Below are 14,124 nucleotides of genomic sequence, written 5' to 3' on the forward strand. Positions count from 1 at the left end.
CAAGTGTTTTCAACATTGATAATAATCAGACATGTTTCTTGAGCATCAAATCATCATATTAGAATGATTTCTGAAGGATCATGTGACACTGAAGACTGGAGTAATGATGCTGAAAATTCAGCTTTGATCACTGGATATAAATTACAGTTTAAAATATATTCACATAGAAAACAGCCATTGTAAACTGTAATAATATTTCACAATTTTTACTGTATTTTTATCAATGAAATGCAGCCTTGGTGTGCAGAAGAGACTTCTTTCAAAAACACTTTTAAAAACTATATTTATATTTTATATTACATTATCAATTTGGAAAAAAAAAAAAATTTATTTCAGCCATGCTGTTCACAACAACAAATATATTTTGGTCAGAAAAAAAAAAAAATATTATATTATATTATAATATATTATGGTTTGCATCCATCTAGTTCCATAATAATCAAATAACATGAAGCACCTTTCATTTGTAAAGTAATTAATTTACTGTTATATCATATATTATGTATGGGCCAGACATTTATTACCCAAAAATGGCATTAGATGGCATTTTCCTCCTTTAAGAACTCCAAGCAACGAGGCTCGTTTGCCATTTCTGCTCACGTCCATAAAGCCCCCTGCTGTAATCATGTGTGTCAGAGAGATACAGTAGGAGCCCTTCCCCCTTCACATTTCTCTGCAGAACGAGCGACTTCAACACATTGGCCTTTCTTTTAGTGAATAATCCCTGCATCAGACAGACCAATTATGGGATGAAGCACTGGAACCGGTTTCCTAAATGATAGTCTTCACTGTTTAAGGCTATATTATTAGCTGTTACCCAATTTGATCCAGGCACAATTTGGACTTGTTTGTTGCAAAGTAATATATTCTCTATTATTAACCTGAATTCTGAGTAACACAAGGGCGGTCGCTCTCCTAAGTCACACACCACCTACTTTAGTATATAATGTTTCCTTTCAGAGACTGGACTGCTTCTTTAAAACAGGTTAGGTAGCTATTTTAAAGCCCCATTTCATGATCCCAAGTTAATGAGTGCCAGACCTTCATGAGGAAAAAGATATTAAAATGTAACCACAAAAATGGATTTCTGCTTGAATTGGTAACGACTGTCAGAGAGGATGATCGTCACTGTTGACATTCCCACAACCCTGATTTCACCTTGAATATCTGCACAGTTCGTCCCCTTCTTCCTAAAGCATGCTGTCATTAACAGGAGCACCAGCTGCTCGTGGTTTTCCTGGAGTATTTACCAAACAAATGGATGCAAACTCAAAAGGAAATGTGCAAAGCATGCTCACAGACATATAAGTGGTGCCAAGCTGTTGAAAAGCATAAATATAGACTAAACTTAATCCACTGTTGACAGAGAAAAGATAGCAAGCCGTTTACAAAACATGGAGAAAGCGTATGCAAAACCCACATTCAGAATTCTTGAGATACGTTTGTGGCCGTGTACAAATGTAATTTGATTTATCAGATTGATTAATTGGTGTTAAATGCCAAAGGACACAATTTACGCAGTCATTCCTCGCTTACCTTTGAAATGGGGAAGTGGCAAGAGGTCATAAAAGTAAGGTGGTGCCCGATTATCAAGAAATGAATGATTTACAAGCACAGAGAAACTTGATGTTGAAGACAAATCGGTGCACAAGAACGGTTTTTTAAATACTAGTAAATTGTTATGTGCAAACTACCACAGGTCTAATAATAAAATAAAATATTGAGTAAGCTATCTTGGTGTCAATGACATGACCTACCTGTATGGATGAAGGTTGAATAAATGTTAAAGCTCCATGACAGCAGCCAAACTCCTCCCTAATCTTCTTAAAACTCCTCCTTGAAACAGGTGAGTTGGCAGGGTATAAATTTTGTGAACCTGGCTAGGACACACAGGAGCTTTTTGTCTCCGGAGAGGCTATCAGGAGAGCTACGACAACCAAAATCCAAAAGTTTGATTTGGAATAAACAAGGAAAATGGGGCTTGGAGTGAGTGGACCATATTTTATTATACTGCCAGTTTGCTTTCCTGCTCTTGTTGCTCCATTAATTGTGTTTTTTAATCTTTTGCTCTGCTTTTTTTGAAATCAGCAATATGTTTATTGCTTATGTTAAGTATTGTTATTCTTGATAGACGGGGAATGATAAGTACAAATTGGCGGCAACTTCAGAGGATGGAGCCAAAAAGCCAAAAAAAGGGAAAAGAAAGCAAAAGGATATGGACGATCTTAAAAAAGAAGTCGATCTGGTGTGTATATGAATGCATTTAGAAAATACACACTGATCCAATAATCCAGTAGTCATAATGTGGGGAACAGAGATTTCAAGGCTCTTTTCTTTTACGCAGGACGACCACAAGTTGACGCTGGACGAGCTTCACCGCAAATACGGCACTGACCTGACCAGAGTGAGTTTAGTGAAATGTTATGCATCTCAAATAATTTGTATTCATCATTAATCTGATAAAATGAACATAAATGATTCTTGTTATTATCTACCTTTAAAAAGAACAGCTGGTAACCTGAATAAAAATCATTGAAATGTTGTAATATTAAGCTATTTTCTGTCAAATCAAAGCGCTTTTCATTTTAGTTCATTTTATGATGTCTGTGTGAGATGTTAACCAGATCACAGCAGGTATGTTCAAGGCAAAACAGTAGATTATTATGTATTGGAAACAGTAGATTATGAATTGTAATGGAAAACGTCTAATACAAGTACTTGCAACTTGTGTATGTAAGCTATGAATCTGAAACCTATGTGCATAAAATTATTCGACTCGATTGTCTTGAAGCAAACCCGGACATAGGGCAGTGGGTGGCATCCGTTAGCTCCGCCCCTACCTGGACCAAACCCTCTGCCCTACCCTGACCTTCACTGCACTCCAACACCTCAAGGACAGCATGCCCCTTTCAGTTATCCCACAATATCTCCTTGGAGTCTCATATTTATGTTCATAATTTGTTTTTTAAATAAAAGCCTCTTGGATGCCTGACATCCACAGTCGCTGTTTTGAGCTTCGCTCAACGTTCAACAACTTTTTGACAATGCTTTTTAAATATTTTTGGCAGGGCTTGTCTTCTTCCCGTGCAAAGGAGGTCTTAGCTCGTGATGGGCCGAATGCATTGACCCCACCACCTACAACTCCAGAATGGGTCAAGTTCTGCAAACAGCTCTTTGGTGGGTTCTCAACGCTGCTGTGGATTGGTGCGATCCTTTGTTTCCTGGCATACGGAATCCAGGCTGCCTCCGAAGACGAACCCGCAAATGACAATGTACGATGGAGCAAAAACGGTCTTCTCTTATTCATGTATATATAGTTCATATGTCAACAGAGTGCATCACATAATTCTTCATAGCATAATTAGTAGAATGACTTTTGCAGCTTTACCTGGGAATAGTGCTTGCTGCTGTTGTCATAATCACGGGATGCTTCTCATACTACCAAGAAGCCAAGAGCTCTAAGATCATGGAATCTTTTAAGAACCTTGTCCCTCAGGTACTGAAATTCAATATTATTCTGATAAACATTGTAGCTCTCACACAAAACTAGTCGTTTTAATACATTCTGGTTTTGTAGCAAGCCTTGGTTGTGCGTGATGGAGAGAAAAAGAGCATCAATGCTGAGGAGGTCGTTGCTGGTGATCTTGTGGAGGTCAAAGGTGGAGACCGAATCCCTGCTGATCTTCGTATCATCTCTGCACATGGATGCAAGGTAAGACCTAAAGCTCATCAGAATGGCAAATTTAACAATCCTACTGTTGAAAAGACTGGCGCAGTTATGAATGCTGGTCGCCAGAATGGGTTGCAGGTATACTGGTGTCCAACCAGGTGTAACTGAAGCAAGCTAGTAAGAGCTGTGCTTTTAAACCTCATTCCCCTAGCCTCAAGAGGCGCGCTAGTGACTTAGGCTAGTGGGCGTCCTTGTTAGCGTGCCCGCCACCCATGCCGGAGAAGCCGGTTCGAATCCCGCTCTGAGCTGGTCGAGTAGGACTGGTTACATTTGGTGCCATGACCCGGATGGGAGTGAGGTTAAGGGGGGTGAGTGTAATGGAAGCAAGCTAGTAAAAACTGTGCGTGTAAACTTCACTCCCTTAGCCTCAAGAGGCACGTTAACGGCTGACGCTAGAGGCTGTGGTCTTTGGCATCCTTGTTAGCATGCCGGCCTCCCATGCTGGAAATGCCGGTTCGAATCCTGCTTGAAGCGGGTCGAGTTGGACTGGTTACATTTGGTGCCGTGACCCGGATGGGACTGAGGTTTAGGGGGCTAAGTGTAATGGAAGCAAGCTAGTAAGAGCTGTGTGTGTAAACTTCACTCCCTTAGCCTCAAGAGGAGTGCTAGTGACCGACGCTAGAGGCTGTGGTCTTTGCCGTCCTTGTTAGCGCCTGCCTCCCATGCTGGAGATGCTGGTTTGAATCCCGCTTGGAGCGGGTCGAGTAGGACCAGTTACACAGGCTTCTTAAGTAACGTAACCAGAAAGATTTCTTTGTCTAACTAGGATTACTATGCAAGACAACCAATGTTTTGTTGGTGAAAAGGTTGTCTATGCTGGTCTACCAGCTAGACCAGGGGTGTCCAAAAACCTGCTCCTGGTGGGCCAGTGTTTTACAGAGGTAAAGCAACATTTGACACCCATGAGCTAGACCAACACCAAACCAGTATTAACCAGCATAAACAAGTCTGGACCAACATGGATATTCATGGTAATCTTCCTTTCCTTCTTTTCCAGGTGGACAACTCTTCCCTCACTGGTGAATCTGAGCCCCAGACTCGTGCTCCTGACTTCTCCAATGAAAATCCCCTGGAAACCAGAAACATTGCATTCTTCTCCACCAACTGCGTTGAAGGTACAATGACAATAAGACAGCTGAAGTTTGTTGAATAGCAAAAGCAATGACAGAATTATTTAATTATAATTACAATATTCAATAGGTACTGCCAGAGGGATTGTCATCAACACCGGTGACCGTACCGTCATGGGTCGTATTGCCACTCTTGCCTCCAGCCTGGAAGGTGGAAAAACACCAATTGCTAAAGAGATTGAGCACTTCATCCACATCATCACTGGTGTAGCTGTCTTCCTGGGCGTGTCCTTCTTCATTCTTTCTCTCATTCTTGGATATGGGTGGTTGGAAGCTGTCATCTTCCTGATTGGAATCATTGTTGCTAATGTACCTGAAGGTCTCCTTGCAACTGTAACTGTAAGTCTGAGTGCAAAGTACACTTCTAGAACACTTGAGCCAAAAATGATTACTTAACTTGTAACTTCATATAGGTGTGTCTAACTCTGACTGCCAAACGAATGGCAAAGAAGAACTGCCTGGTGAAGAATCTGGAAGCCGTGGAGACTCTTGGCTCGACCTCCACCATCTGCTCTGACAAGACTGGAACTTTGACCCAGAACCGAATGACCGTCGCTCACATGTGGTTTGACAACCAGATTCATGAAGCAGACACCACAGAGAACCAGAGTGGAGCCTCATTTGACAAGAGCTCTGCTACTTGGTCTGCTCTTGCACGTATCGCTGGCTTGTGCAACCGTGCTGTCTTCCTTGCTGATCAAAGCCATCTCCCAATCCTTAAGGTGTGCTTGATTTTCTCAATATTTATTATTTTAGGATATTTAAGGAAATATATAGATGATTTACCATTAGAGTGACTTGTAGAGGTTCAGCAGTAAATATAAGTTTGTGAAGACACTATTAGTAAAAGAACGAAATCAATCTTTTGTAGCGAGAAACAGCTGGTGATGCCTCAGAGTCTGCCCTGCTGAAGTGTATTGAGCTGTGCTGTGGTTCAGTCACTGAAATGAGAGAGAAGTACACAAAGATTTCTGAAATCCCTTTCAACTCCACCAACAAATATCAGGTATTTTTGTTGATGTATTCTTTGGAGATTTGCAGATTTGACTGGTCATCCTAACAGCACCTAATCTGCTTTTTCTAGCTCTCAATCCACAAGAATCCCAATCCCTCAGAGTCTAAGCACCTGATGGTGATGAAGGGAGCGCCTGAGAGGATCTTGGATCGATGCTCCACCATTTTGATTCAAGGAAAAGAGCAGCCTTTGGATGATGAAATGAAAGATTCGTTCCAAAATGCTTATGTAGAACTTGGAGGTCTTGGAGAAAGAGTTCTGGGTAAAGCCACCTTATAAAATTCACCTTGTGGAGTTTTGTTGCAGTGAAATCTATGCCTATGCACACTAATGATTATGTTCTTTCTCAAAGGTTTCTGCCACTTTTCGCTCCCTGATGACCAATTTCCTGAGGGTTTTGCATTTGATACTGATGAAGTGAACTTCCCCACTGAGAACCTGTGTTTTGTTGGCCTTATATCCATGATCGATCCTCCTCGTGCTGCTGTACCAGATGCAGTGGGCAAGTGCAGGAGTGCTGGAATCAAGGTGTTGTTTCACCTTGATTCAAGACTGATGGCTTGATTATAATGTACCCATATTAAATTAAATGAAATTAATCAGATGATCAAGCATTTATATCTTCTATCGCAGGTTACTTGTGACCATCAAATTACAGCTAAGGCTATTGTAAAGGGTCTTGAATCAAGATGTTGTTCTTGATTCAAGATCCACTGTTTGAATATGTTGCACCTTTGTTGCAGCATATTCAATTTTGTTCATACTTGTTGTATTGACATGCAGTTAATCAAATTCATAATCTTCTATTATAGGTTATCATGGTTACTGGTGACCATCCAATTACAGCTAAAGCTATTGCAAAGGGTGTTGGTATCATCTCTGAAGGCAATGAGACTGTGGAAGACATTGCTGCTCGTTTGAATATCCCCGTTGGAGAAGTTAATCCAAGGTAAACTCGCCATCTCAAAACAAAAACTTTATGGACAACAAGTTTTGAATTTGCTCTATCAGTCTGCTAATACAAAGTGTGCCTCTAGAGATGCTAAGGCCTGTGTGGTCCATGGTGGAGAATTGAAGAATATGAGTGAAGAAGAGCTGGATGACATCCTGAAACATCATACAGAAATTGTGTTTGCCAGAACTTCTCCACAACAAAAGCTGATCATTGTGGAAGGTTGTCAGCGACAGGTACAGCTAGAGAGTTATCTATCCAATCCTAGTTGATGCTAGATGATTTTATCCAGCTGGTACCATTTTAATGGTTTTTTCTCCCATCAGGGTGCCATTGTAGCCGTAACCGGTGATGGTGTCAATGATTCTCCTGCTCTGAAGAAGGCTGACATTGGTGTGGCTATGGGTATTGCTGGATCTGACGTATCCAAACAGGCTGCTGACATGATTCTTCTGGACGACAACTTTGCCTCAATTGTCACTGGAGTAGAAGAAGGTATGACATGTTATTGGGAACTTAATTGACTGAGGAATTATAAAGGTTACTTTGAGACTTATTTCTCAAATGTGTCTTCAACTTTAGGGCGTCTGATCTTTGACAACTTGAAGAAGTCCATTGCCTACACCCTGACCAGTAACATCCCTGAGATCTCACCTTTCCTCTTGTTCATCATTGCTAATATTCCTCTACCTTTGGGCACAGTCACCATTCTCTGCATTGACCTGGGCACTGACATGGTAGGTGAAAGGACACATTTTATTTGTATAGAATATTGTCCAGTTTGAGAATCAGGGGTCAAGCACTGAAGGTGCATAGACAACCATTGTGTGGATTAGTTTTCTTATTCTTCTTTGGGTGTGCAGCCCTTAGACCCATATGGTAAAACGTATTGACATTTAGCAAACTGATTGACCATTTGGATGAGAGCTGACCTGAGTTAGATGATGACATCACTGTTTTCTGCAGAGCTGCTTTACAGCTGAATTGAACTCATTTCTTAATTGATGAACTTTACAGTTATTGAACTGAACTGAATCAACACTCAGCTGACCTCAGCTGAACAATGACATTATTGCAGCAGAATTGAATTCTCTTTGCATCAGTGATCACTATTTTCCTGTTTATCACTCTAAACAATCTGGGCTGCATTTCTCAAAAGCATTGTGAGCTCAGCTGACCGTAGAGACCATTGGTGCCATTGGTTCTACAATCTACTTAGACTCATGATGCTTTTGAAAAACATATCCCTGTATTATATAATGCACTATATAAATAAAAATTGACTTGACTTGACCATCAATTTGACCAACTTTATGGTTGGCCTCTCAGACCCCGTAGTGCCACCAACAGCTCAACGTTTGACACACATTTTTGCTAATAACCCTTAACCAAGTTATTCTTTTTCCTCTGATTTGCTGGATCAAGGTTTCCACCATCTTTAAAACAAACCAACATACAGATCTTCCCCAGCTCTGGGTCAGATAATCGTATGGCGATGCCAATGAATAGCATCCCAACCAGGAAATGTGGCCTTATCTTGGCAACGCTTGGATGAAACCGTGTAATTGCCAATTCAGCCATGTCATTAAAGTACCTTTGTATACTGCGCCACCTACTGGACAGAAAATCACAAACATTCAAATGACTTCTTAGTGTAAAGCTATGACTCTTCATATACAGTAATGCCCATTTTTTTCCGATGTCAGCCATATTGGCTGTTGACCATTTTGTATTTAATTGAAATCTATATGCTGCTCCTCAGCTTGACAAAAGTTGTCTTATTAGGGCCCTATTGTAATTGCTCGGCCAATTCTTCTTCTTCTCCGAAATGAATCACATTTTTGAGGGCACTAAACATGCTCGAAAACTCATGACACGCGTCAGAAGTGGTGAAAATTTACGACTGATATGGGTTTCAGAATTAGTTGTGGCAAAATGATTCGATAGCGGCACCTACAAAATGTCAATTAAGTGCCCTTCGTGCTACATTTCACGTACAGGTATGAAATTCAGTAGACAGATGTAACATCCCAATACCTACAAAAAAACCCAGGGGTGCAAAATCTGTAAATCCAACAGGAAGTGAGATATTTTGAATTTTCTCTGCAAAATTTTGGCAGTTTTTGCCATTTCCACACGTTCTACTTCAACGAACTCCTCCTAGAGCTTTAATTAGATCAACATCATATTCGGTTGGTCTAATCCGAAGGCCTTTGAGACGTTAAATTGCGAAGAGTTCTCACCTGAAGGACGTGTCCGTGGCGGCCTGACAAAGTCTGATGTTTCGCCATGAAACAGGAAGTTGTTGTAACTTGGGCATACAATGTCCGATCTGCCCCAAACTTCACATGTTTTATTAGAGTCCTGACCTGAAGACATCTAGATGGCACTATTCAGTTATAGTCATAGCGCCACCTGCGGGCAACAGGAAATGACATGCTTTACACTGTAATTCACTCCCAGAGAAACATTTCAATATGCCACGAAGTGCCAAACATACTAGAAACACCTTAAATCATGCAACATTTGGCTAAGTGCTAATGTATGCGAATAACGCCACGAAACAGGAAGTTGTTGTAACTCAGGCATACAATGTCTGATCTGCTCCAAACTTCACATGTTTGATAACAGTCCTGGCCTGAAGACATCTACATGGCAATATTCAGTTACAGTCAAAGCACCACCTGTTGGCAGCAGGAAGTGTGGCACTTGGAAATGACTTTGCCATATTTCCCTTGTATTTACTTGCTTACATGCATGTAGCGCACTGTTCACTGTTTTCCTAAGGCCAACAGGTGGCGGTGAGCCCGGTTGCGAGGGCCCTTTCATCGCTGCTTGCAGCTTTAACTGTTTTCCTGTAATGCATTACTGAATTTGACTTTTTTAACATTTCCACAGGTTCCTGCTATCTCATTGGCCTATGAAACTGCAGAAAGTGACATCATGAAGAGACAACCCAGAAATGCTAAAACAGATAAACTGGTGAATGAGAGGCTAATCAGTATGGCCTACGGTCAAATCGGTAAGAGCATGGCTATTCTAAACAGATGTTCATTACTAGCGCTATCTTCATTCTTTGACCTGGTTTTGAACAAGAACTCTATTATTCTCAAACAGTGTGAACTATTTTACTCTAAGCATAGCATTTAAATTAATTATCATGGATGCTCAACATACAAAATATCACAGATGAGCAAAACACACCTTCGATGGTACTAATGCGTTGCAGCAGCAGACTAGCTGCAAAAGTATCTTTGTTACATATTAAAGCAATAAGCCCCAAGAAGCTGTAGTTTACAGTGAATTTAGGGCGTTGTTAGGCAGCGGAGCTTAATTCACTGTAAACCATGAGTTAGTGAAGCACAACCTGGAAGTTTGGCTATATCTTTAGCACATTAATATTGTCAACGAAACTTCGTAATTGCCAATTATGAACAGTGCCACCTACTGTTTTTTTCTATTTTTTAAAGAAAATCAAAATGGAATGCACTGCAATTTGAAATATAAATGCTAAATATTACATAAATACATACAATTAAAACAAACATTTGCATATTTGCACTTAATTGCAGGTTATACACAATTATTTTATTAATTATCTATTGACAGACCCTCTTAACTTTAATTTTAATGTCATCATACTTATTTTTAGGTATGATGCAAGCAGTTGCAGGGTTCTTTAGCTACTTTGTAATTCTTGCCGAGAACGGATTCCTGCCCTCCGATTTAATAGGGATTCGAGTCAACTGGGACGATAAGTATCTCAATGACCTGGAAGACAGCTATGGCCAGCAATGGGTAGGTGTCACAGCTCTATAAATCAAAAACTTCTATAATACAACAAATGTGAAGTATCAATCATGTAAATATTGCTCATCTGTTTATATTTCTAGACGTATGAGCGCAGAAAGATTGTGGAGTTCACATGCCACACGGCATTCTTTGCCAGCATTGTGATTGTGCAGTGGGCCGACTTGATCATCTGTAAAACCAGAAGGAATTCCATTGTACAGCAAGGAATGAAGTATGTAAACAAAGGGTCCAGCCATAAACTTGTGTAATATGTGTTATTTTAAAGGCCATGTCATAATGTTCACCACCTTTCTTTCATAGAAACAAAATCCTTATCTTTGGACTGTTTGAAGAAACTGCTCTGGCAGCTTTCTTGTCCTACTGTCCAGGCATGGACGTTGCTTTGAGAATGTATCCTCTCAAGTAGGTGGACATAACTAGTCTTTTGCACACCAAAAATTGGATTTTTTTTTAAAAAAAAAAAAAAACACCTAACACTGTTATTATGTTTTAGACCATGTTGGTGGTTCTGTGCCTTCCCATACTCACTGCTCATCTTCGTCTATGATGAAGCTAGAAGATATATCCTTAGGCGGAGCCCAGGAGGTAATAACATCTATATCTGTTTCACAAGAGGAAAGCTGGATTTTGAATGGGATTTCTGATAACTTTCCTAACAGTATTTTGTTGTTTTTCAGTGCTTTCAGAGATTAAGAATGAACTGGCTCTAATATCTGTGCTGTTTTGTTTCAGGCTGGGTGGAAAAAGAAACATACTACTGAAATAAGAAGACTTCATGTCGCAAACAGATGCAAGAAGACATTCATTTTGATATTTTCAAAATGATACAGAATCTGGTCATTTTCAATCAATAAACCAGTGAAACTAGATTGAGTTTGTTTTGTGTTTCTTCAATATGCTCTATGAATCTAAAAAGACGCAGATTAAGTGTTGATCATTTTCTTTTTACATTTCTTGATAGCCTAAGAGTATTGACGGTGAAAGTTTTGATTTTACACTCTTAAAAATAAAGGTTTCAAAAGGGTTTTTTCACAGTGATGCCACAGAAGAACCATTTTTGGTTCCCTAAAGAACCTTTCAGTCAATAGTTCTTAAAAGATCCATTTATAAGGTTCTTTATTCAAAAGGTTCCATGAAGAACCTTTAACATCCATGGAATCTTTCCATTCCACAAAAGGCTCTTTATTTTGAAAAAGGTGCTTTAGATTTTTAAAATGCTCTTCACACTTAGAAAAAAAAAAAGGTTCTTTTAAAGTGAATCCCGAATATTAAGACTTGTATGCCTTACTAGATTACTGTTGCCCCAAAGTGGTGAACGTGATTTCACCAAGTACAACATGTTCCTGGATCAACATTTTTGTTGATCCTGGAACAGCATTCCACTCAACCAATCAGATTTGAGGGAAAAGTTTACCATTTATGTCATGTTTAGGCTTACAACCTGGGTTAGGTGCTTCCACAACAGTGTTATTAAACTATCATTTCCCTCTGATTTTAGGGATTAATTATGGGTAGGGTTAGGTTTAGGGGTTGGGAAAAGGTTAGGACTAAATTTTCAAATAGGAATGTTGTTCCAGGATCAACAAAATATGTTGATCCAGGAACATGTCTTACTTGGCAAAATCACAGTGACCGCCCCAAAGTACACAGATAAAAAAACCTCAAAGGCATCAGGGCTAAATTGGAGAGAACAAAGACGCGGTTCTTTAGGAAGTTTTATTCGTCCACATTCTTCACAACTTCCCATTCTTTTCTCCCCTTCTTATCGCTAGGAAAGCAGTGAATACTTACATCGCTGTTCTTGTTGCCCTTCGACTGAAAATTACAACCAAAAGCCGCACAATGTGGCATTGTATATTGTATTCTGAGGTATGTTGCGATAAAAATAGCAACAGGGTAGCGCCAGTGGGTCACCGAGTGCAACCATTTGACGTAGAATGCACTGTGCACCTAAACAAAATGGCGCCCCCATTGTCCAAAATATGTATAAAACAATGTGGATTTTTAAAATAATGTAAATCTTTCATGGGTTTTCTACTACATATTTAGTGCGAGACATCATTTACGTTATATTAAGCCATACAAGTCTTAATACCAGGGGTTCCCTTTAAGAACTGGTCACTGAAAGGTTCTTTGCGGAACCAAAAATCGTTCTATGGCATCACTATTTTTGGAATCTTTATTTTAGCGTAAAGAACATTTTAATAATCTAAAGAACCTTTTTCCACTATAAAGAACCTTTAGTGGTTCCATGGATTCTTCATGGAATCACCGATGCCAATAAAGAACCTTTATTTTTAAGAGTGTACAAATCAGTGAAACCAAAACTGAATATGAATCAAATATTGGTCCTCGCAGAGACATAAAATGTAAAACCTGAAAAATCACATTATCACTTTTTTTGATGAATTATGTCTTCTTCAGGTGTAAAAACACCAACTGTAGAGGTAGCTTATGGTAACTGTAATTAGTTTAATATAAGAACAATAGAAACTGATGCAATATTTCATCATGATATAAAACACTTGTGATGATCATTGGGCTTACTACTGATTTATCTCAAGGTGACAGACATCTAACACATTTTTAAAATGCCTCGCTCAGAGGAGCAAATGCTCAGTTTCAATACATTAATGCTCAAATAAATCTAAAAAGCAAAAATGTACTTTATTAACATTTCAGAAAAAAAAAAAAAACTCTGGCCATGATGAGGCGCATCAGAATTCACTACTACCACTAGAGGGCATTCTTCTTAGTCTAAAATTAGGGGGTGACATGATAGTTTCCATGACAACACATTTATAGGCTAGAGCCCACAGCTTGTAAATAAAATTCAAGATATTTTTAGCTCCCCTACTTTGAAGATGCAGTCTCCAACAGGCGCTGTTTCAACTGGTCAATTCCATCATTGACGCACGCGATGCATGTGTTTAATGAGCATAATCCCTCTAATGAAGATAATCCTGAAAAACAGAAAAGAAGAAAATAACGACCATGAAATAGGATCAAAAATAGCCTGAGCTCAAATTAGTGTATGGTATCCTAATGATATAGTAATCCTTATAAATTAGTAAATGCAACAACATTTGCTTTATTTACAGTGAGCACAATTTGCTAAATGTATTTTTCTAACTTGTATGTAAGTTATAAGCCAATGAAAAACCAAGCAAGTCATAATTTTTAGACTGATTAACACTAAACATGATTATGTTTGCTTTTTTAAGCACATACCACAAGTAGAAGACCATGTTATAGTTCAGTACTCTTAAAACAAATTTTAACCAGGTTACTTTGAGCTCATGCAACCATATAGTGACTAAAGAGATGGAAAATCATATTTAGACCAGTTTCTAGATGGTCTGGTACACGCAGACCTGCGGTAAACCAGATACCAGTTGGTTTTTGGAACATGGTGGCCAGTTAATGACCATGTTGTAAGACATAGATACAAGCTTAAACTGGATTTTTAACTTTCAAGAGATCT

At 39.3% G+C, this 14,124-nt stretch overlaps 1 protein-coding gene across 1 annotated transcript; it reads left to right on the plus strand.

Moving 5' to 3' along the window:
• Positions 1 to 1,826: 1,826 nt before the first annotated feature.
• atp1a1a.4 (ATPase Na+/K+ transporting subunit alpha 1a, tandem duplicate 4) lies at positions 1,827 to 11,509 on the plus strand. The gene is made up of 22 exons (XM_051896039.1): positions 1,827 to 1,986; positions 2,132 to 2,245; positions 2,345 to 2,404; positions 3,069 to 3,272; positions 3,383 to 3,496; positions 3,578 to 3,712; positions 4,728 to 4,845; positions 4,931 to 5,199; positions 5,274 to 5,582; positions 5,732 to 5,866; positions 5,945 to 6,137; positions 6,228 to 6,403; positions 6,688 to 6,824; positions 6,913 to 7,063; positions 7,154 to 7,322; positions 7,410 to 7,564; positions 9,726 to 9,849; positions 10,480 to 10,625; positions 10,721 to 10,851; positions 10,941 to 11,042; positions 11,134 to 11,225; positions 11,373 to 11,509. The coding sequence occupies exons 1-22, from the start codon at positions 1,975 to 1,977 to the stop codon at positions 11,399 to 11,401; spliced, it is 3,075 nt and encodes a 1,024-aa protein (XP_051751999.1). The 5' UTR covers positions 1,827 to 1,974; the 3' UTR covers positions 11,402 to 11,509.
• The last annotated feature ends 2,615 nt before the right edge of the window (positions 11,510 to 14,124 follow it).

Source organism: Ctenopharyngodon idella, chromosome 1 (genome assembly GCF_019924925.1).
Source record: "Ctenopharyngodon idella isolate HZGC_01 chromosome 1, HZGC01, whole genome shotgun sequence".
NCBI classification, from domain to species: domain Eukaryota; kingdom Metazoa; phylum Chordata; class Actinopteri; order Cypriniformes; family Xenocyprididae; genus Ctenopharyngodon; species Ctenopharyngodon idella.

Coding starts and splice junctions, on each gene's coding strand:
- atp1a1a.4 (XM_051896039.1), top strand. Junction 6,138..6,227: donor TCTTGGAGAAAGAGTTCTGG/GTAAAGCCACCT, acceptor TCTTTCTCAAAG/GTTTCTGCCACTTTTCGCTC. Junction 10,852..10,940: donor ATTGTACAGCAAGGAATGAA/GTATGTAAACAA, acceptor TTTCTTTCATAG/AAACAAAATCCTTATCTTTG.